The 22,404-nt window shown below is 43.1% G+C and overlaps 1 protein-coding gene across 1 annotated transcript in view; it reads right to left on the reverse strand.

Annotated features, from left to right (window-relative positions):
* PLPP3 (phospholipid phosphatase 3) overlaps positions 1–11,001 on the reverse strand; it is a 78,824-nt gene extending 67,823 nt beyond the window's left edge. The window contains exon 1 of the mRNA XM_044430144.1: positions 10,258–11,001. Coding sequence (XP_044286079.1) covers positions 10,258–10,396 — 139 coding nt within the window. The 5' untranslated portion in view covers positions 10,397–11,001. The remainder of the gene's footprint in view (positions 1–10,257) is intronic.
* Between the last annotated feature and the right edge of the window lie 11,403 nt (positions 11,002–22,404).

The raw sequence follows: 22,404 nt of genomic DNA on the forward strand, positions 1-22,404 counted from the left end.
CAAAGTAACAAGAAATTTGTGCAATTTCAAAAACTGCTTCTACCAATTAGAGACTGTATACTTGTAGCTAGTTGAAATCACCCACCAATCAAGCGAAAGTTATACTTTCCCAATATCTTTTGACAGCTGTCAAAACAAAAGCCTCATATATGGAAGCCTGATTTAGGGGCTTAGTTTCCCACTAGCAAAAGAATCTACACACTGTGGGAATCTATAAACTCTGGTATGCTTAAAGCTGAAAGATAGGACAGGACTTAAAACAACAACATAGAAAGATATCAAAGCATGTTTGAAACACAGTACACTGGGGCATGTCTGCCAGTGAACCCATTTCACCAGGGCAGATTCAGCTTTGGGAGCCTTTCCCAAAACACTCGGGCAGGCACATAAGGGGAATTCCCAAGGAGACATGGCATCAGCTTCAAATCTGGAACCCTGTGCAAATAGGGTTGCCATCTCTTAAAGCATCCCTTTTTCTCAGTAACATGGGGCAAAAGGATACTAAGACATCTTTCTGAGTGTTGCCATGGTCCATTCTCCTCCCATAAAAATGGAGGTTTGGTTTACCGGAGAAATTGTTTTCAGTCTCATATAATGTCTTCTGGCATCAGAGATACTAAAGCAGGGGTCTCAAACTCAACTTACCTGGGGGCTGCAGGAGGTAGAGTCTGGGTGAGGCTGGGCTGCATCAAGTATTCCACCACCGCGGTGGTGGTGGGCCGCTCATCCCACGGACGGCCCAGGCGCCACTGGCACTTTGAAGGCCGCAGGGCCCCTCCCCCGTGCCCCGCCCCTCCCGGCAATTGGCCCGTGGGCCGCGAGTTTGAGACCCCTGGACTGAAGCAACTAAAGAACTTCATTTGCTCCTGAAGTTAGAACTGTGCTGGTTTGGCATAGAATTCAAGACTCAGACCTGGAAATTACACTGGGACAAGACTTGAGTAATGTGTTCTATTCGGGGCAGTCTTTAAAAATGACTGGAAATGTCAACTGGAACAGAATACAGCAGCTAGGATGCTTGGAGGCAGACTTGCAGAGCAAACACATGGAGACTTTACCAATCGCATTAGCTGTCTATTCATTTCTGGGTTCAGTTTAAAGTTGCTAGTATTGACTAGCTAAGGTAAGACTAACTTTCTCCAAGTAGGGTGAGGCAATGAAACTGGCAAGGTACTTCCAGCACTCCTGTCACCTGCGCTCCCATAAACAGCTCTGAGTCTAGAAGAAACTTACTGAACTGTCAACTTAGTTTTTTAGGGGAAGTACAACCTGTTCAAAGCCAGTTTCAAGAATCCATTAGGATCAAATGACTTCCCAGCTCCCATTACTTTCATCTGGATTAAGTTTCAGCTTGCTTGCCATCATCCATCCTGCAAACACCTCGTTATCTGTTCAGGATTTTTACAGCCTCCCTGATGCTAACAGGTGGAATTTAAGCATAGCTTAATCCCATCTGCATAATAATGATATTTAAGCCCAGGTTTCTGGATGACTTCCCCCCAGGAGTTGTCCATGGCCTTTAGAAAGCATGGGAGAAATGAAGGAACTTTGGGGAACCCCAGAGACCAATAGCCATGAGCAGAGGAAGTGTCTTCTGATGCTGTAAGTCCATCTTCCTAGAAAGTACAGGAACCACACCACGACTTCCAGCCACAGTCTGATGAGGTGGCTAGAAGGATATAGAAACATAGAAACAGAGCGAGTCAGAAGGGGCCTCCCGGGCCATCTAGTCTGAGCCCCAGCTCCAGCTGGCTCCGCTCATGACATGGCAGCCTTCTCTGACTTTGTGCCCTCTGCATATTTTAGACTACAACTCCCATCACCCTAACTATGCCAGCTGAGGTTCCAGATTGGAAAATCTGGTCTATGGTATCAAAAGCTTCGGGGTGGTTGAAGAAAGCCAGCACCTTGCTCTAACTTAATGACAGAAACAGGATTTTTTTTCAGCCCAAGGGTCAAGTTGCAAAGTAGGCAAGGTCTCACTGAATGTGGTGCCACTCTTGTCATTCAGTGGACAATATGTGCGAAACTTCTGCCAATGCACATTTTTTACTACCTGCCCTTTCCCATTCTCTGGGCTTTGGCAGGGCTGGGCTTGGTGCTGTTGACAAGTGGAAGAAATGTGAATAACACGAAGGGTAAATAAGAGGAATACAAGCATTGATAGGAGCTAATTACTGACAGGTAAGACCTTTAGCTAGACATTCAGCAATCAGCATGCATGCTCTCCCTCACCTCTCCTATACTTTGAAGACTTGCCGAGAGTTTGAAAAACACGTTTGCTTCTTGGCTTATACTATCATGCAAATTCACTCATCTGGATGCTTAATGCAACGGATGTCACAGCAGTGCACATGGCAAATTAATAGCTAGTGGAGAACCTACTCCTTTCAAACCAATATCTATCTACTGTGTTCCCAGAGAGGGAAGCACATCTCAGCAACATGATGCATCCTCTGCACAGAGAAATGCTCAGATTCATGCTATTCATGCACACACACACACACACCCAGACATGTCTTGTTAAAGGCTGCACAACTGACAAAAACCTCAGCTGGGGACTAGAGAGAGCTGCTGCTGGTCAGCGCACTCCAGCCCTTTCAACAAGGCACCTGACAGATGTTTTGGGCTAAAATGCCCATCTGGCCTAGCCAGCATGTTCAATGGTCAGGAATGCTGGGAGTCCTAGTCCAAAGCATCTGCAGGGCAACAGCTGTTGTTCCTGCACTTGAAGAGTCCTCATCTGAAAAGAGCTGCACTCACCTGACTGCAGAGATGCCCTGGCTGCTGAGGCTGACCTGTGCCAGGAGCCCAAGAGAGGGCCATGCTGGCACTGGATGAAGAGGTAGGGCCCACAACTGTGACATGAATAATGATGGAATAGAACAGTGACGGAATTAATCAGAATTCTTACACTGTGAAAGATAGGTTCACTTGTTCTTCATTAGCAGAATTATTAGTATTATTTTAACCGAATAACAGATTCTTAGTGCGATAGTGAGCAAGCTGGGTGACTGAGCTATTTTCATGGCATTTAATTCCCAGATAGAATACTCCAAATTGCAACCTTAAATGTTTCCTTTTGTGGGCATCAAACGAATTCAGGACTCAGAAGTGATATGCCTGTTTAATTTCTTTTAAAAGAACGGTTGTTATTTCGGAACATTCCCCATGAAATAAAAGGGAAACATTTTGTATTAATTGCTACCACACTACTTTGTTGATAGAATCCACTCAGCACCATATAACCAAAATTTATACAAGTTGGTAAGATAGCAATACTGTTATAACTCATCACCTCCTGCTTTTAAGAGTTAAAAGGAAGATGAAGGGTGTCTAGTGTCATTATTAAGGTGTGATGACATTCATGGTACAAATAACAAGAAAAAAGAAAAATCAAGAATGTAGTTTAATCTAAGCAATCTGGAGATGGATCATACCATATAACTTCTAAACAGGATCCAAATCTTAGTATTCTCACAAGGATGTAAACAATCCAAAACTGAATGGAATAAACATACCACATGGAAAGATCTGTTTAAAGGATAATCCTGGTAGAAAACAAAGGGCTGAAAAAACAAGGTCATACTACCTGTAAGCAATGGAAAATAAACCATTCCTTGCTTAGGAGTGCTGGCTTCAGTCTCAGTCATTCTTATCCCAAATTCCATCTTTGTTACTGAAGCTGCAATCCTATACCCATTTCAAATAGAGTAACCCTCACTGAACTCAAAGGGACTTACTTCTGAATAGACATACAAGGATTGTGCTGTTGACTGTCTGCAACTCTTCCACTATTAATATAAACAGCTTTATTAATGATTAGGAGATTATGTAAAGAAACACCATTTTTCACACTGGATGGAAGGGGTGTTTGTATTACTGACACCTTTTTGCTAAGTACTAATTATACCTATTTCTTTCTGACATGTAATCTACAAGAAATACAAGCAGCCATTTTTCCTGCAGTTAGCTGGCTCCAGGTCGTCTATGAAAAACAATAGTCCAACACAGGTTTTGTTTTTATAACCATTCTTTTTCATTTTCTGCATCTGTGAAGAATAAAATGGAACATTCAGGTGGTTTCATGACACACAGAACAGGAATTATTGCTAAAATGGCAAGGGTAAGAAAAAGGGATTATTTATCAGCAGAATTAAATCCCACTGTCGTCCCTGTGACTTACGCCAGGGGAACTGTGCATGGGATTCCTTTCTAGGCATATGCAGGATTGTGCGATCTAAGTTCTCCTGAAAAAACCATGTGGACTCTATCATCCTGAAAGCAAACTTTGTTCAAATTAAGAGAAGAACACGGGGTATCGTTGCTGCTGATTCAGGAGTAGTTGCCTAACATCATGATGCAGCCGCTTTAAATCACTCAAAGCATGACTCAGCTGGACCTGGAATGACCTGCTCTCACTGTCCCCTAGATCTAAGCTTAACTCCTTGAAAGGTGATGCTTTGGCATCTCTAACATGCTCCTTAGCCCTTTTTGCTTGAAAAACAAAACAAACAAAAAGTAAGGAGAAAAAGTGCCAAGATAGGATCAATCAGAACCACATGCTCGGCAAAAAATGAACTAGGTGTCTTCAGATATGCAACCTGCAGAAAGGAATTCCTTTTCCACAATTCAGTTTCTCTTTTCTTCAATGTGCAGGTAAGTCTGCAAACCTATACATCAGCTATGTGAGTTGGTATCTTCCAGATGTTTTGGATTACAACTCCCATAATCTGAACATTGGCCTAAGGTTTAGGGGAGTTATAGTCCAAAACATCTGGATATCAGCAAACTTCCTCCCCTGCACTTACCTGGAAGAAATCCCACTAATGTCAGTAAGACTGCTCACTGGATTAATATATAGGATTATGCTGTTAAACATTGAATAATTGTGCCACACATCCCATTTGTTCATGTGATGAATTTCAAATTATGTAACTGTCTATTTCTATTGCATCACTTGTGCAGTTCTGCGTGCAGATTTTGACAGAAAAAAGGACTAAAACTCCTAGTGAAATGCAGGGAGTTGTAGGAGCTTTTCTGGTGTAAAGAATATGGCATCTTAATTGACTCTCATCCTTTTCCTTGGATTGTTTTCATTTTTCCTCAGTTTTCCAAACCATGCTAGAACTGCCTTTTCCACAGGAGTATGGCCTGTAATAATGCATTCTAACAGAAGAAAAACCATTAATTTTATTAGTAGTCTATATATTCTATATAGGTACAAAATTATCCTTATTTTTTAATAGCCTATATGAGCAAAGGAACTTAAGTTGTAGGAAGGCTTACAGTTTATAAATAATTTAAATAAATGACTAGCATACACTTACATAGAAATTAATTAGTGGTAACACTGCTACAATTGTACCACTGCTGTCGAGCTAAATCTGCATATTTTATGCTGGGCAAAGACAGGAACAGCTACATTTATTCTGTCTTTCCTGATACTGTTACTACAGTGAGTGAAGGAATACTGGCAGAGATCCAGTATGTTAAGGATGAGATGCAGGTGCCCACTTTAGGTATTGGCAGCATGTTCCTAGGAAATGTAATTCATTTGTGCATCTTACTCTCACATGTATTGTTGTCACTCAAATTGCACTAACTTTTTATACATTATTCATATCTGCTCAGGAGGAAGATCCCATTCAGTGGGGTTATATCCAAGTAAATGTACATAAAATTGCCCTCTTGGGCTGCAATTCTGTACACACTTACCTGGAATTAGGACTCACTGAACTTGGTGTGAACTAATTCTGAGAATGCATGTATAGGGGTGCCCCTTACAGATTCAGTCCTATGAATAGTCTGTTGAAAGTAAGTTTAACTGTACTCAACGTGCTTTTTCAGAGTTTCAACACACTGCACGCCAACGTGTCATTGACACGTTGTCAATGTCACAACACATTTGTTTTCCCCACTTTTGACAATGTTATGCCATTGATCAATTCCCCTTCAGCCCAACAAACATGGTTACCAGTCAAAAATGTTAACAGATGTAGTCTAAGACCTGTGGAAGGCCCCAGGTTGGAGAACGCTGCCAATGACTATATTCTAATAGTCTCTTTGACTCCCAAGTATCTGCAAAGTGATCACCAGCAACAACCCATGGTCCATTCCTACAAATGTTCACAAAGTATTAAGTCACATTGTGCTCAATGGGCTTTTTTCTGTTAAGGATTGTTGCTTCAGATAGAAGTTGTCCCAAATGCTGATGAGGTAAGATATCTACCCAGGAATATAATCTTCTATTTTTATGGGTGAGATAAGATAAAGCAATTGTATGTATATCAAATAGTTTACTCTTCCATACTGCTGAGAAAGAAACTTTTAAAAATAGACTCATACAAAACCTATTCTCTTTGCCTGATATATTAGTGCTGGATAACAGAGAGACCAGATAAACAATCAACTCTACAAAAATTAAACCAAACTGACACTGTGAGGAGAGCTGTGCAGAAACCAGAGACAATCAGTTTAAAGACTGTGGTGTCAGAATTATTGAAAGTGCACACTGTTGTGATACTCATGTGAAAGAAAGCTGATTGGTCCTCCCCGCGTATCACGACAAAATGCTTTTAACATTGCCTCTAATTTAAAACTTTTTCTTGCAACTACTAGCTTCTGCATAAAAGCTGAGTTTGGAGAGACTGCTTGAAGTTTTCTGGTTTTATGAAATCTGCAGATGCACTCTGCTAGGTCTGCATACACCATTATTTTTCTACTCCAGTTGTGCAGCTAGATTACATTACAGGGACAGAAAAGCTAAGTTTGGTGTATTACTGTAGCAACTCCTGATTGACCGGGCCAGGACTACTGTGCCATTGTGTCAAGCAACTGCCTTTTCTAAAGCAAAGGGAAACTGCCATATCTTGTTTTAAACGTGGCTGCGCACCTATACATGCTTACTTTGGAGTAAGTCTCATTGAACTCAGTGGGGCTTGGTTCAAAGCAGACAAACTATAAAACTCACAGCTGAATCCTCTGCATCTGATCTCATTACAACATGCCTGCATGAAGATGCACTATCCTAGTCTGTAGCTCATGCAGAGGAGATGCAAAATACAAGTTCTGTTCTATCCCCCAGGATTGTTACTGAACTACGTGATGCATCCATGCTATCTACCCCAGCTGACTATTTCCTGGGCACATACTTGTGATTTCCCTCTGTCCTGAATGGCTTTTGTTTAAGGAAAAAAATGCACCAAAATGGTATAGCTGAAGACTGTTAGTGCTAAGTTACTTTACAAATCAAATGAATTTTCAAACAGGATTAGAACTCAGGCCCTTGACTCTGTAAGGATGCCTTATCCACTAGAGGGTAGTGCCCCCTATATTCAGTTCACAGTTATATCCTCCTCCTCCTTCTTGCAATATCCCTTACATCAGATCACTTTCATTAAGGTGGAGGAGGGGGAAAATGCAAACATCTAACTAAGCACTACTTGGAACACAAGTTTCGTTCACATATGCTTGAGCAATCTCTTTAGAGTGCTGATCTGTCCCTGCTGAATAAACTTATTTTTAAAAGTGCTCCATAAAGTCATCACTTTTACTTGACAACTACCCAGTTGAATACAATCTCCTCTGCTCCCCTCTTCAACACACAAACATACATATTGAATCTACTGATGATAATGACATAATACCAACTAATTCAAACAGGACCATATATCTGTGTAAAACTATAAAGATATACATTCAAAAATTCTTAAAGTTTAAACTGATGGGCACTGATTTGCTTACCAAACATATTGGTTTTCTGCTTAAGAGAAATAATCATCAGACAAGGATATCTTTCAGAGATGTTAATTCTCGCCTAAGTGTTGATCATCATATGAGAGATAACTCAGTAATGAAAGAGGGTTCCCATAGAATAAAGCCTTACAACTGGTTCCAACTTTGCAGCATTTCTTCTTCCACTGGTGTGCTTTCTCTGTTCTGTCACACACACACTATATCAAATTGTGCAAATTAGAGCTCTCATCAAAGCCAGATTCTCAACTACCATAAATTACAATGAAGATGTATTCCAATTTGTACAAGCCGAGGCTCCTGTCCACAGGCTCCTAAGGCTCAGACTAAGTTGCTTCCCAGAGGACATTTCTTTTAAGATATAGACAGACATGGGACAAATAGGTCTTCACAAGCACTTGTGTCATAAGCTTCACTTATCAGAGAGCCAAGATTGGCTCCTGCTCCCTGTATAATGTGGTAAAGCTGGGTTTGGCCCTTATCCTTATTTTATAAAGCAGAGATGCTGATTTTCCGATCTGTGAAATTACACTGAAAATCACAGCCCCTCTCCCTCAATCCTATCTGACATTAGAGCCAAGACACTCCTGAGGGCTTCAGTAGAGTGGGATGGGATGGGATGGGATGGGATGGAGTGGGGGGACAATTGTTCCAGCATATCTAGGATTACTCCACAGTAAAGTGCCTGAGGACACAGAAGCATTATTGTTCTCCCTTGGGTTGATAATTTAAACCAGCAATTCCACACAGTATCTTTGCTAGCAAGAGATTAAGGGTGCCATGCAAAATTCCTGCTGTTTGTTTTGTAAAGTTCTTTGGGGCACTGACAGAGAAGCCCCCTTCTACCCTTGATGGTTTCCAGTAGACCTAAAGCAGACAGATGATTATCAGGAACAGATAACCTTTCCAGACATCTGTTAATTTCTTCTTTGTGTTATGTTGGTTCATCCTCCTTTACAACCTCAGTCCAAATGTATGTTCTCCATCTTCTTGGAACACTCTATTTATCTGATCAAGTGGGCTGCTGTCCATGCCAGTGCATCCTACCATCAGTTAATTTAGGACTATCACCTTTTGAATGTCTTTCTGTAAGAGTTCTTGTGCTATTAAGAGCAAGTGGTAGTCAGAAATTCCAAAGAGGAAACCCTTCCATGCATGGACGTCCAACGATACAGGCTCACCTATGGAGTTTCTGCCTGCAACACTGCACTTTAAGGCAGAGGAACTCTGTTAAGGGTAAATAATAAGAATAATTCATTCCTTATAGACAACTACAGAACCCTTGTCTTAAGGGAGATCACTAATGTTAAAAGTTCTTAATCCAATGCAGAGTTCTCTGGAACTCAACAAGGCAACATTCCATGCCTATCAGTGGCCACTGCACACACTGTCTACCCTTTATCACTGGCAGATCACAGCTTCTTTCTCTCTGAATATGTGTGTATTCCAAAAAGCATGTACAGCCAAATTCTCCTTCCTTCCTCTCTTTTGTGCAGATAAATTTTGTACCTTACAACGACCATTCGAAAACGTTAAACCTTTTGAGCACAGGCTGCGTTGAGCAAAACTTCAGCTTCTCTACTGCTAACTGGAATCTTCTCATGAGGTAGCTGTAATTCTACTCCCCTCCCTTCTTCTCCAGCTTTTTAAAAGGCACCGAAAACCCTCCCACCCTTGCTCCCCATCCCACTACGGAAACCTCCCGAGGGCCACTTTGGAAACCTATTCTTTAAGCAGGGCAGCAGCCAAGTGAAAAACAAACAAAAAAGCACGCCTTGTTTCCCAGGCTGCTCCTAAAAGGCAGGCTGGGATGGAAGATGCTTTGTTTCCACATGGGGGTCAAACGTCGCGTTATAACATCCATTGCATTTGGACTGACACCAGGGACTGCTCCGGATTTCCATACGTTGCAGTGTTCTTACTGGGTACTTTCCCAGAGTAACTCCAAACCCAAACCCTACTTCTTGGCTGCCCTCCTGTGCGTGCATTTCGTACACATGCGTACAGCATATAGTCTGACTTGAGAACTCCTTTGCAAAGCAGTAGAGGGCATGGGAGTCCTGTCCCCCCGCCCACCCGCGCCAGCCCCGAGTTATTCTTCGGCATAATCTAATAACCTGATAGGAAAGTAGAGTAAGGCGAAACTCTAGAACTCGAACGATAGAACAAAATGAGCCACTCAACAGCTATCCAAGAAATCCTGCAATACTTTTGCAAATAATTCCTGCAAAACATATCGGTTCGAGAGTGTCGGTTGTGGCTCAGTCGCAAAGTTTTAGGAGAAAAGCAGGAAAAGAGAGCACGTAGAATATCGAGGGCGAAACACGGAAAGAAGAGAAGACGGGTTAGTTTTCGCAGAGACGGTGAAGAAGGAGGGGAGGTTGAGGCGCGCCGAAGCTCTGTGGGTTTTTTGTTTTGTTTTGGTCGTTTTTTAAAGATATCCAGAAAAAGTGAATTAATTCGGGGGAGGGGGAGGAGGAATTTCTCGGTTTCAAATCTCACCCATGAAGAGGCAGAAGAGGTCGAGGCAAATCAGTAAAGCTTTCTTGCTGGGACTTTTGCTCGGGTTGTTGTTCAAGGCAGGGCTGCCCCCGTTCTTGCTTTCCGGAGCGATCGCCTTGTCGTACTTGTAATTCTGCATTTTGGGTGGTGGTGGGGGGACTTGCCCTTCCAAGCAATCTCCTTTTCTAGCTCGCCGATGTTAGATGTAGGATGCGAGGGCAAGTAAAGAACAAGGAAAATCCAGGCGAGGGATGGAACGGCGCTGGCTTCTTGGGATCTTTGCTGCAGGAAGGAGGAGGAGAGTTTGGGGGGGGGGGTGTTTAGCAGGCTTTTGTTGTTTGGGCAGACTTGCTGCGCGGGTCCTTTGGAGTTTGTAGAAGGTGGTGGTTGTTTCTTGTAATTTTTTTCGGATAGGAGAAGTTGTGTGAGTTCCCCCTGCCCGCCCCTTGCTTGTTACCAAGTTCTTGTGGAGATTTTACAAGTTTCTCTCTTTAATATAACATTCGAAGGAGTAAAAAAAAGTTGGAAAAGTTTTGCCCAGCGTGATCGGCAATCCGACCAATCCCGGCTTACAGCCAGCTCCGTAGAAAGCAAGCAAGCAAGCAAGCCAGGTCCTTGCTAATGAATGAGAAAGACGATCGTGCAAAGCAACTTGCCCGCAGCCGCGTGGAAACCCCAAAGCTTCGGCCTGGAAGCTTGTGCCGCCGCCGCCACCGATGCTCTGAGATGGAACTGTTTGGTTTCTGCACTTTTATTTCCTCCCCTTTTCTACCCCTTTTACCCTTATCCAAGTACCACCCCTTTCCTGAAACTGACAGAGACATATGATAATTAACCTCACATTGCCCCCCCCCCCGCAATAGGATAAAAAAAGAAGCTCCAGAAATCCCAGAATGAGGGAGCCCCTCGCGGTCGACACAGGAACACCACTCCACCGCACTTCTTTAAGGTGGCGCTCCTGTAGGTCGGTGGCATCCCTCCCCTTGCCTCTCCCCCCACCCTCCCCATTCCTGTCTTGTCCGGTAGCAAAGTTCCGTTTGTTTAATAAAAAGTGTTTCTGAATCGGTCTATCAGGACCATAAACATCCACTTGTAACATAGAAGAACAACCAGGAGAGAATAAAAGCAGAAACAAGGCATTCTTTAAAACATGCCAGAAGAATATTCAAACGGATCTAAAGAGGTGGCTGTAAACAAATGCAGAGTCTGTGGCTTGAAAGTCACCTTTCTCCTTCCTTCTCTCCCTCCCCCACTTCCCTGTCTTTTAAATTGTATTTATCACCTTGCCTGATATTTTGTGGCCTTTGGTTTGGTCTAACAAAGATATTGAATAGGTTTGGACAATATGATTACTGTGGATTTTTGAGTTGTCTGAGACCAGTCTAGATAAAGGTGAATTTCATACAGTTTGCAGCCCAACAACAAACCATGGGATCTCTTCATGGATTGTTCATGGTTAACAAGCTATGGCCTGTTTAGTGCAGCCTTGAGGAAGCTTCCTCTGATCACAGATCTTGATAAGGATGTCACTGCAATATTTCTCCATGATACAGTCCGCAAGAATTCTTCCTGGGCTTGCTGGGGCCAGTCTTAGTTTTTGGGTAGCAGAGCTTGATCTTGGGAAAAAACCAAACTCTTAACTCTGGGCATGTGCAGAAGTGCTTCCTTTGACCACCACACCCACGCCCCTGGGGTTTCAGGTAAGAAGGTACCATGTCTTCTCGACTCCTGATTCTTGCAAAAGTGTAAGCATAGTATACCAGACCACATATGCTAATTTGCCAATTACAATGCATTCTAAAATGGTGAGGACTAGCTAAAAAAAAGCGTCGTGTGATTTACAGAACTATGATTTTGAACACTTCCCCTGCCCCCAGTTTTTAATATAAGCAAGCACTCTTTGACTTTCTGTTTGCAGCTGTAGCTCTCTATGTGTAATGAATTGCAGATCCTCCAGCTTTCTCTTTCTTACTCAGGATCTTTGCATGCAGTTTGGAGGGGGGGAGCAGAGGGTCTTTAGTGGAGTTTTGCAGTGGTGGTGAAGTCCTGAAGAAGCCAGGGGATTCATAACAATTTCTCTGCCATATGCCTGCCTGTCTGCCATATCCCATATCTGCTAAGTGGAGCAGTGATATTTATTTGCTTATAATGCATGTATTTATTTAAAACTTTTCTACCCCTTCCTATCGCAGGAAGTCTCAGGACGGTCCTACAGTAGAAAGCACAACATCGCATCCTCTATAAACCCCAATTAAAATAGCAATTAAACGTTAAATTCTTGGGGAAATAAAAAAGTTTTGGCCTGGTGCAGAAAAGAATAAAGTGTCGGCGCCAGCCACACCTCTATGGGGAGTGTGTTCTATAACCCAGGCACCACCACAGAGAAGGCCTTCTCTGGGTAGCTGCTCTTCTAATCTCCTTCAAAGAAGAGATTGTAGCCCTTCTGCTTTTTCCCACCATTTCTCTCCTTACCAGGAAGAAAAAATCTTAATAGTGCACAAAGCCTTTTGACTTGGGAACCAGGAGCCCTCTATTTTACATACTTTTCTCCCACCCCAACCCCATCACCACAAAACGTGTAGAAGTCTATTCCAGTGTAGTCCAGCTGGTCAAGGAGCAAAGCTTTGGGTTTTAGCAAAAACCAGTCCTGTCCCCAAGACTGACATGAATCAGACTGCAATCTTATCCACAGGAGAATTCAGTAGGATTTGCTTCTGCTCTGGCATGCCTAGAACAGGACTGTAAATAAAGTTCCAGTGGGTGGGGAACAGATGTGTTTAAACCCCAGCATCTAGTGACATCTTGACCTGCAGGAAGGGGTTGCAAAATGGTCTACAAATATTTCTTAAAAAAGAAAAATCAAACACACACCAGGCATGTTGAGGATGGTATTTTCTGGGCCATTATCATTAATAAAGCAAAGCAAGCTTGTTGGTTACTAGACTGCAGCTCAGTGAACTGTACAAAGGCAAATATCCAGGATGGGCTGAAACTCACATACTGCTCTGACTTGCCCAGGCTTTTAGAAAAGACTGTATGGCACCATGGGCAGATGTAGTTCAGTGGGTGAAGGGATCTGAATGAATGGTGGTGACCTATATATTCAAGCTTCATTTTAGTTTATGCTGCTTTTACTGGAAGACCGTCCTGAGACTCTAATAGTTGGACAGTATAGAAAAGCTTTAAATAAATAAATAAATAAATAAATAAAATATTATTTTAGCTAAGAAATTCACAGAAATTACTTACACCAGCCTTTCCTAACCCTTTTCACTGTTACCTTGGACTACAATCCCCAGCATCCCCCAGCCAGTTTGGGTGCTGGGATGTGTTAGAGTCCAACACCTCTAGAGGGCACTAGGTTGAGGAAGGTTGATTTGAACAGATCCCTAATACCTATCATACTGGTCTAGGTAAAGATGCTAGGAGGAAAAATGAGAATTCAAAACCACTTACAGATTGTACTGTCCTCAAAAGCAAAGCTAATTCACACATCATGGATGTCACAATACCAAATTTTGTGAGGTTAACAGGCGTTGCTGTAACTTTGTTAGGTGCTTTCGCAAATCCCTTTGTATTTCTCCTGGGTTTTCATGTCTGAGTGTCCTGGAACTGCTTTTATCATTCTTGTAAAACTGCAGAGACAACCCAGATTTTAAAAAAATTGTTTTACTGTAATGCCCACATGGTTCTCCATATCATCACTAAACTGCAAAGGTGCTTATTTCTGGAGCAACCTACAGTGTGGCAATGACTTTCCAGTGGCAGGCCATTGGTGTATAGTTGTGCACATTTGCAAACTCTGCATGCTGTTTCATTTGCACCAGGCTATGCTCTTCACATTCATTACAGGTGTCGGAAGTAGCTATGGATCCTTGTTTAGAAATTACGCATTGGAGTCTTTTTTTGGTTTTTGCTGTTACATGCTGTCACATTTCCAAATTACCAAAACTCAGAATGTCAAAATTTGACATGCTGTAACAAAGCAAGCCCCAGTTTTCAGGAAAATGAAAGTAATGAAAATGAAGTAAGTTTCAGTTCTTGGGGAAATTATGATGGCTGGATAGATCCAGATGTTACGGGTTTTTACGGGGAGGCACATATGTCTTGTCCTGTAATGGTGTTGTAAGTATTAAACGGGTGAAGGTCCAATTTGAAATGTATGTTGGTATCATTCCCATGCATGCACAGGTCTTGCATCCAAGCAGAGGTCCCTGTTCCTTTCCTTCTATGCTTGCCAAAGAAATGCTAAACATTTACATGTCCTCCTACTTCATGGAAGTAAATGTGACAGCTCTTTTAGGCAGAGAAGTGCCATGTGCACACTGGGGACCTGGATAGCCTGAAAATAATTTGATCACTAGTTTGCAATGTTTGCAAGTATATTTGGAGGCTGGGGTACTAGCTCTGGCATACAGACATAGACTCAGTTCACTTCTCATCAACTGGGGACATTTGGACACATTCCATCTATATTTTGCAGATTGTTAGGTGCCTTGCATTCTGTTGTTCACCCATGGACAAAATCAGATTTCACGAAAAGGTGTTTATAAGTTTTTGCATATGAAATGTTGCAAATTCAGAGTTGTGCAAATTCACACTCTTGAAAATGCACAAATCCCTTAAAAATGTATATTTTCATGTTTTAGCCTAAGGGGGAAAAATGCGTATTTTGATTTTATATATTTTTCTCAACTAAATTTATATACACTTACATACACTTAAAAATTAGTCTGCAAGTCCACATGACTTGGGAAAAGTCTGTCCACTGAAGAATGTGCAGACTGAGCTCATCCAGATTCTGTGGGAGATTTCTCTGACATCCCTAATGACAACTCAGGGTTTAAACCCTGAGTGTCCTCTAAGGTTACAAGGGTAACCTTATCCTTGCACAATACCCTGGCGCCTGAGTTGTTTAGCTCAGCTTGAATGGCTGGCTGTCCAGGACCTGACATGCTCATTCCTGCTTCATTTCATAGAATCATAGAATGGTAGAGTTGGAAGGGGCCATGAAGGCCATCGAGTCCAACCCCCCTGCTGTTGCGGGACACCAAGTTACACCATCCCACTCAGATGGGTGTCCAGTGTCTTTCTGAATGTCTCCAGCGTGGGAGCACCCACCACCTCTTTAGGCAGCTGGTTCCACTGTCATATGGCTCTGACAGTAAGGAAACCTTTCCTAATATCTAGCCCAAACCTGGGTATAGCAACCCACAGTTAAAATATGTGGTTGTGATACGTGAACTAGGCTATAGTTTCTGTACATTGTATTTAGGGAACAGGTTGATGCAGAAGGCCCTTGGCTGGATAATCCATTTTGCAGTGTCCCATAACAAAGCTTAACTGCTTTGCTCTTATGGAACAAAATGATTGACACACCAGAATTTGGGTAAGAACACTCCACAGATTGTGAGACTTCAGGCACACTATTTATTTAGGATTATTCTTATTACTTAAGCTTCATTTCCTGTTCATTAAAGGCTGGAAATAATGTGCCTTCTTCTACAAAATGTTTGGCATGAGGGTAATTCTATCATTTTTCCAAGCAGGATATAGGACTGTTCATTTCATTATTCAGAGGGATTTGACTTTCATAACACACGAGGCAGTGCATCTCCTCTAATGCCTTGAACAGACTTGGTCTTATTTTGCACTCAAAACAAATTCATTTGGGGGGAAAAATAACTCTTGAATGCTACAACCAGAATAAATTATATGTTTCCATAAAATGCAGGCAATGTTAGCTTCTTAGCACAGGCTTGGTCAGTTTGCATTGTTTGTTCTGAGCTTGATTCCGGAATGCCTGAAGATTTGCAAATTTTTCCACTATAACACTTGTGGTGGCAGACAGTGGTATGCACCAAAGAACTCGAATAATGGACAAGCAAGACAAGTAAGCTGCATGATCCCCACTACTTCAATTCTTTTGCAAATAGTCAACCTGATCTGGAGCCCTGAGGACACACTGAAGTGTAAAGGCTTCTGCATTCAAAGGCAGGGAGCTTCCAAGAAAGCATGAACTCCTTGTGGGCAGAAGAGTTCCATGTGCATCCTGGAAGTGTTTCACAACAATAAGGAGATTAAAACAAAAAAAATCAAACAACTTTCTTAGGAAATGGATTATGAACCAGATGCTGCACAGAACTCCATATGCATGAAACTGGTGAGGTAGTTTTGTACTTACACTGGGGGGAAAGAACCTCACAGATTGTCTATCTGTCTATGGGGTTCAGAATCACAATTCCAGGGATCCCAAACTAGCATTCCAGATTCCCTTAGATAGTCTTACACATTTCCATTTTTTCCTTAACAACAATCTTTTGGAAGTCACCTAGTTCTTGTGCATTCCCTGCCCTATGTAAGAAGGGTCAAATGCTTCTCTTGGGCATAGTCTCTAGCAGTAAGAGCTTCCAGGAAGGCTTCTATGACTCCAAGATGTTGGTTGTGTTGGCACAAGAAGAAATGTAATAAATACATAAATTTTTAAAAAACTGGTTTTTGGGGGTGGGGGGGGGTTTGCTATGATCTAGCCAACAGACAATCAAATGATTTATACCTGATGGTGGTTTCCATCCTCTCCACTCAGTCCTCTCACTGTGGGCGTGTCAGCCTCGGTGTCCTAAATTCGATCGCTAGCTGCATTGTTCCCTGCCTGTGTTGCCGGCCTCTTCTTCATTGGCCTGCACATAGTGGCTGGATAACTGAAGCAGCTCCTGCAGCTGCCACTCTTTCCAGCGGACTCTGTGGTAATTGCATACCAGAACCATGGAAACCATGATCCTGGGTTCAGGCAACATAGTATGTTGGAGAAACCATAGAACAAAGTATTATTTAGTATCGTGGTTTCTAAAAACCAAACTAGTCATGGTGAAATAGCATGACTGGGTTCAGAGAACACAACAGAGTAACTATGGTAAGACCTTCACCATGGCGCAGTGTGTTGTCTGAACTGAGCCTGTTCTGTTGTCTGAACCATCAGCACAGGGGCCATCGCATAGCTAAGCCCACTCTCCACTGGATGAGCAGGAGCGTTCAAGCTGCCCTGCTTCTCTTCCCTTTGGCAATGTCCCTTGTGCCTTTAGCACACCCAGCACTGGAAGCCCCCCCCCCCCCCAAGATCTGCCCTGAAATAGAATTTGGCACGTGAGTTGAAATAGGTTAATCACCCCTGATTTTGCGTGTGCGCGCACACACATACACGCACTGTGTTGCAAGTGTGCTCCCCAGCTGCTGTCTCTTCCCGTCCCACCAAGGGACCTGGGAAGGAGAGCTTTTGGCGAGAAGCGGTGTTCCTCCCAGCTCAGTCATGCTCCAGCTTCTGCTTTGCATGAAGGCACGAAGACGGCGACAGCCTTGCAAGCAGTCTTCATCTTCAGTTTTCTTTCAAAGCTATGTTTATAATTATTACCAGAAAAGAGATGGATCTTTTGTGCTTGAAGAACAAGTCAGTGAAGGAAATGTTGAAATGTGAATGAGCAAACCTGATCCCAGAACACCATGCCTTGTTGCACTGAGTCATGTGCAACCCGCCCTATCTCAGCCAGACCACGGGCCCGCCTCGCTTAGGAGTCCCCCCCGCTGGCTGGCAGTGGCCTGCCAGGGTCCTAGACAGCCATCCAGAGCAGAGGGCACATGCCACCATGGAGCTGCAGCAGCATCCCAGATGCACCAAGGAGTCTGAGAGGCAGCTATGCCGCCAGAAAAGACAATCCTACAGCTACTTTTATGTATCCTTGTGTCAACACACAAGGAAAATCTCCTTACGTTCCCATGATATGAAGGGAAGTTGCACAAGAAGAGACCTATATCGCTATTTACTTTCCCCCTTCTTATCCTGTTATCTGTTTTGGCATCAAGTCACATGAAGGCGCTTTTGTTTAAATATCATTAATGTGAAAATGAGTTGGGCAAGAGTTGTTTGCAAACATCAGCAGGCCACCCTCTCCCCTTGCAGAAAAGCCCCTCTCTAAAAACAAGAAGCTCTTTTTGCACAGTACACACTCCTCCTTTGGCAGCAAGGTGCACCTCTCTGGTCTTTTTCCACGCATTTCCCTACCCTGGGGTGGTGTGATTGACATATGACTGCTATACTCCTTTGTCATCTGCTCATTCTCCTCTTACGTCTGGTGATTCAAAACCCATGATCTGATCTGTCATCTTTACATCTCAGTTTTGCCCTCACTCCACTTCATCAACTGTTGCTTGCAACAGCCAGGGAAATGTGCAGGGTGATGACAGAATATCACGTTTTATATCTGCTGTGCAGACAGCAAGGTTGTCTCCAGTTTGTTTTTCTTGTTTTTGTTTGTTACTAGAAGAACAAGTTCCCTCGGCTAGAGCCCAGTGCAAAACACATGTGTGCATATGAACCTTCTCAGCCTAAGGAATTGTTTTGGGCACCATAAGTTCTGCTGAACTCACAGTCATTTAATGCAAAAGTCTATCCCGGTTAATGCTAAATGCTTTTTCATTGTTGTTGTTAGTTGCAAAGTCGTGTCCGACCCATTGCGACCCCATGGACAACATTCCTCCAGGCCTTCCTGTCCTCCACCATCCCCCAGAGTCCACTTAAGCTCACACCAACTGCTTCAGTGACTCCATCCAGCCACCTCATCCTCTGCTGCCCCTTCTTCTTTTGCAGTCCATCCTCCCCAGCATTAGGCTCTTCTCCAGGGAGTCCTTCCTTCTCATTAGGTGGCCAAAGTATTTGAGTTGCATCTTCAGGATCTGGCCTTCTAAAGAGCAGTCTGGGTTGATCTCCTCTAGCACTGCGGTCCAAGGGACTTGCAGGAGTCTCCTCCAGCACCTCAATTCAAAGGCCTCAATCCTTCAGCGCTCAGCCTTCCTTATGGTCCAGCTTTCACAGCCATACATTGCAACTGGGAAAACCATAGCCTTGACTATACACACTTTTGTTGGCAGGATGATGTCTCTGCTTTTTAGTATGCTGTCTAGATTTGCCATAGTTTTCCTGCCCAGGAGCAAGCGTCTTTTAATTTCTTGGCTGCAGTCCCCATCTGCGGTGATCTTGGAGCCCAGGAAAATAAAATCTGTCACTACCTCCATTTCTTCTCCATCTATTTGCCAGGAAGTGAGAGGACCGGATGCCATGATCTTAGTTTTCTTAATGTTGAGTTTCAAGCCAACTTTTGCACTCTCCTCCTTCACCCTCATCAAGAGGCTCTTTAGTTCCTCTTCACTTTCTGCCATTAGAGTGGTATCATCTGCATATCTGAGGTTGTTGATATTCTCCTGGCAGTCTTAATTCCAACTGGTGATTCATCTAGCCCCGCCTTTCTCATGATGTGCTCTGCATATAAGTTAAATAGGCAGGGTGACAGTATACAGCCTTCCCGAACTCCTTTCTCAATTTTGAACCAATCAGTGATTCCGTGTCCAGTTCTCACTGTTGCTTCTTGACCTGCATATAGGTTTCTCAAGAGACAAATAAGATGGTCTGGTATTCCCATCTCTTTAAGAACTTGCCACAGTTTGTTGTGATCCACACAATCAAAGGCTTTAGCATAGTCAATGAAGCAGAAGTAGATGTTTTTCTGGAACTCGCTAGCTTTCTCCATGATCCAGCATATGTTGGCAATTTGATCTCTAGTTCCTCTCCCTCTTTGAAATCCTGCCTGTACTTCTGGTAGTTCGTGGTCTACATACTGCTGGAGCCTAGCTTGTGGGATTTTGAGCATAACTTTGCTAGCATGTGAAATGAATGCAATGGTGCGGTAGTTTGAACACTCTTTGGCATTGCCCTTCTTTGGGATCGGAATGTAAACTGACCTTTTCCAATCCTGTGGCCACTGTTGAGTTTTCCAAATTTGCTGGCATATTGAGTGAAGCACTTTTACTACATCGTCTTTTAAGATTTTGAATAGCTCAGCTGGAATACTGTCACCTCCACTAGCTTTGTTGCTGCTCAGACTTCCTATGGCCCATTTGACTTCACATTCCAGGATGTTTGGCTCGAGGTCAGTGACCACCTCATCCTGGTTATCAGGGATGTTAAGCTCTTTCTTCTATAGTTCTTCTGTGTAATCTTGCCACCTCTTCTTAATCTCTTCTGCCTCTGTTAGGTCCCTGCCATTTTGGTCCTTTATCATGCCCATCTTTGCATGAAATGTTCCCTTCATATCTCCAATTTTCTTGAAGAGATCTCTGGTCCTCCCTATTCTATTGTTTTCTTCTATTTCTTTGCACTGTTCATTTAAGAAGGCATTCTTGTCTCTTCTAGCTATTCTCTGGAATTCTGCATTCAATTCTGCTTTTTCATTGCAACAGCCTAATCTGGAGATGTGGGGAAGGAACTAATTTCACCCTTGCTATGGTGAAATAGTTGGTAGTCAGAAGCCTTGCTGATCTATTGTAAAACACCCAGAGATTCCTCTGTGTGTTGGGAGTAAGAAAAATGGCTGTTTTGGGCACTCCTTCTCAAGGACTGCTGGCTGCAAGGATCAGAATCAGGAGGAGAAGGGAGTGAAGAACAGGAGAGAGCCTGTGAATGTGGGACTTGAGGAGGCACTGAGATGAGGTGAGCAGAGACCCTGTTGCAAGGCCAGACTCCCAAGGTGGGAGGCAGTTTCTGGGAATAAACAAGATGTACAGCTGGCCCAGAGTAGAGGAACCAGACTCAGAGCAGAGAAGTTTCTCAGACACAGTCCAGGTGACCCAGCTCTTTACATGACATGGCATCAGCAAAGGAGGGTGGCCCAGTTAGAGGACAGGCATGCAGTGAGGAGGTATACTTGCTTTCAGAAGGCCCCTCCTGAAGGAATGGGGCCCAGGCATGGTCATAAGGAGGTAGACTGGGTTCAACAGATTGCTCTGTGCGTGCTCAGACATACATTCTGGGTGCTTTGCGCTTTTAGGCCAATACAGACCCTTCAGAAGGAAAAGGGTCTGTGGCTTTTGAAGGGTCAAACGAGGAACCTCAGCTCTTGATGGCACTGTGGATCCAAATCTGCCTTCTGCTAGGGATGTGTAATGCTGGGAGTCCCTTCCACTTGAGCCCAATGGAATTTCCTTTCCATCAAGGAGCAGTGGGCTATAGCAGGAGATTTTTTCCCTGATTCCAGAAATACTTAAGAGTGTTTCCCCCCTAGGATGGGTGCGGGGGAGGGCATCCTTCCATTTGCATGAATTGTAATTGGACAATTTGAGGGTGGTGCCTTGAAAAGTGTGTAAATGATGTCATAATTATCAGTTTTTTATTGGTCATCACAAGTCGCTGTTATAAAAATGTAATATGAATTCTGTTAACTTCAGTTAAATACCTCTTGTGCAAGTGCATTTCTGTACCATATCGGGGGGGGGGGGGGGACACTTTTGGCAGTGCAGTCCTTGGCATGATTTCTCAAAAGTAAGTCATACTGTTTTCAGTGGGGATTACTCCCAAATTAATATACATATGGATTGCAGCCTGAAGATCTGAGGGTCTATACTTTGAGGGCAGTTTCTGCTTCATATCTAGTATTATTATGTGTCATCTAGGGGATTGTAATGTTGACAGATCTGAAAAAGAATACTAATTGAAGTCTACAATATTCAGGAAAGACACAAAGAGCATTCCAACTGAAAGCATTGTAAAGAGATTGTGATAAAATGTGTGACATGGGCTTAAGTTTAAGGATGAAAAATAACTTTTCTATCATTTCAGCCAATGCCTCTGATAATATAAATAGAAATTTGTGACAGGGGCCCACCTCAACCAACCAAGCTCCTTCTTGATCCTAACATTAGTAACAGTGAAATTGTTTACGTGCCTACTCAGAAACAAGCCCCATTGGGGTTTACTTCAGAATAGATGTATACAGGGATCATTTTGCTTGCAGGCTTTTAGTGTTTTGGGTTTTGTTTTCTTTTTGTTAATATAAAGCCAGTGAGGTGGAGCGCTTAAAGTCTTTGACTAGGGAGAACTGGGTTCAAGTCTCCACTTGTCCATGAGGTTCATGGGATGGCTTTGTGCTAGACAAGTTGAAGAAATGTGCAACAGATTCAAAGGTGTTTGCATTATATTAATCTGACTAGAGGATTCCACAGTGGACTGGCTTTTTGCAAGTTTTGCCAATTTGGTAAACTTGCAGACCAGTTTTTAAAAACATTTGGAGAGATTTGTGCAAATTTGCATTCATGTTCATGTAC

Source organism: Varanus komodoensis, unplaced genomic scaffold (genome assembly GCF_004798865.1).
Source record: "Varanus komodoensis strain SLA01 unplaced genomic scaffold, ASM479886v1 scaffold20_1, whole genome shotgun sequence".
Taxonomy (NCBI): domain Eukaryota; kingdom Metazoa; phylum Chordata; class Lepidosauria; order Squamata; family Varanidae; genus Varanus; species Varanus komodoensis.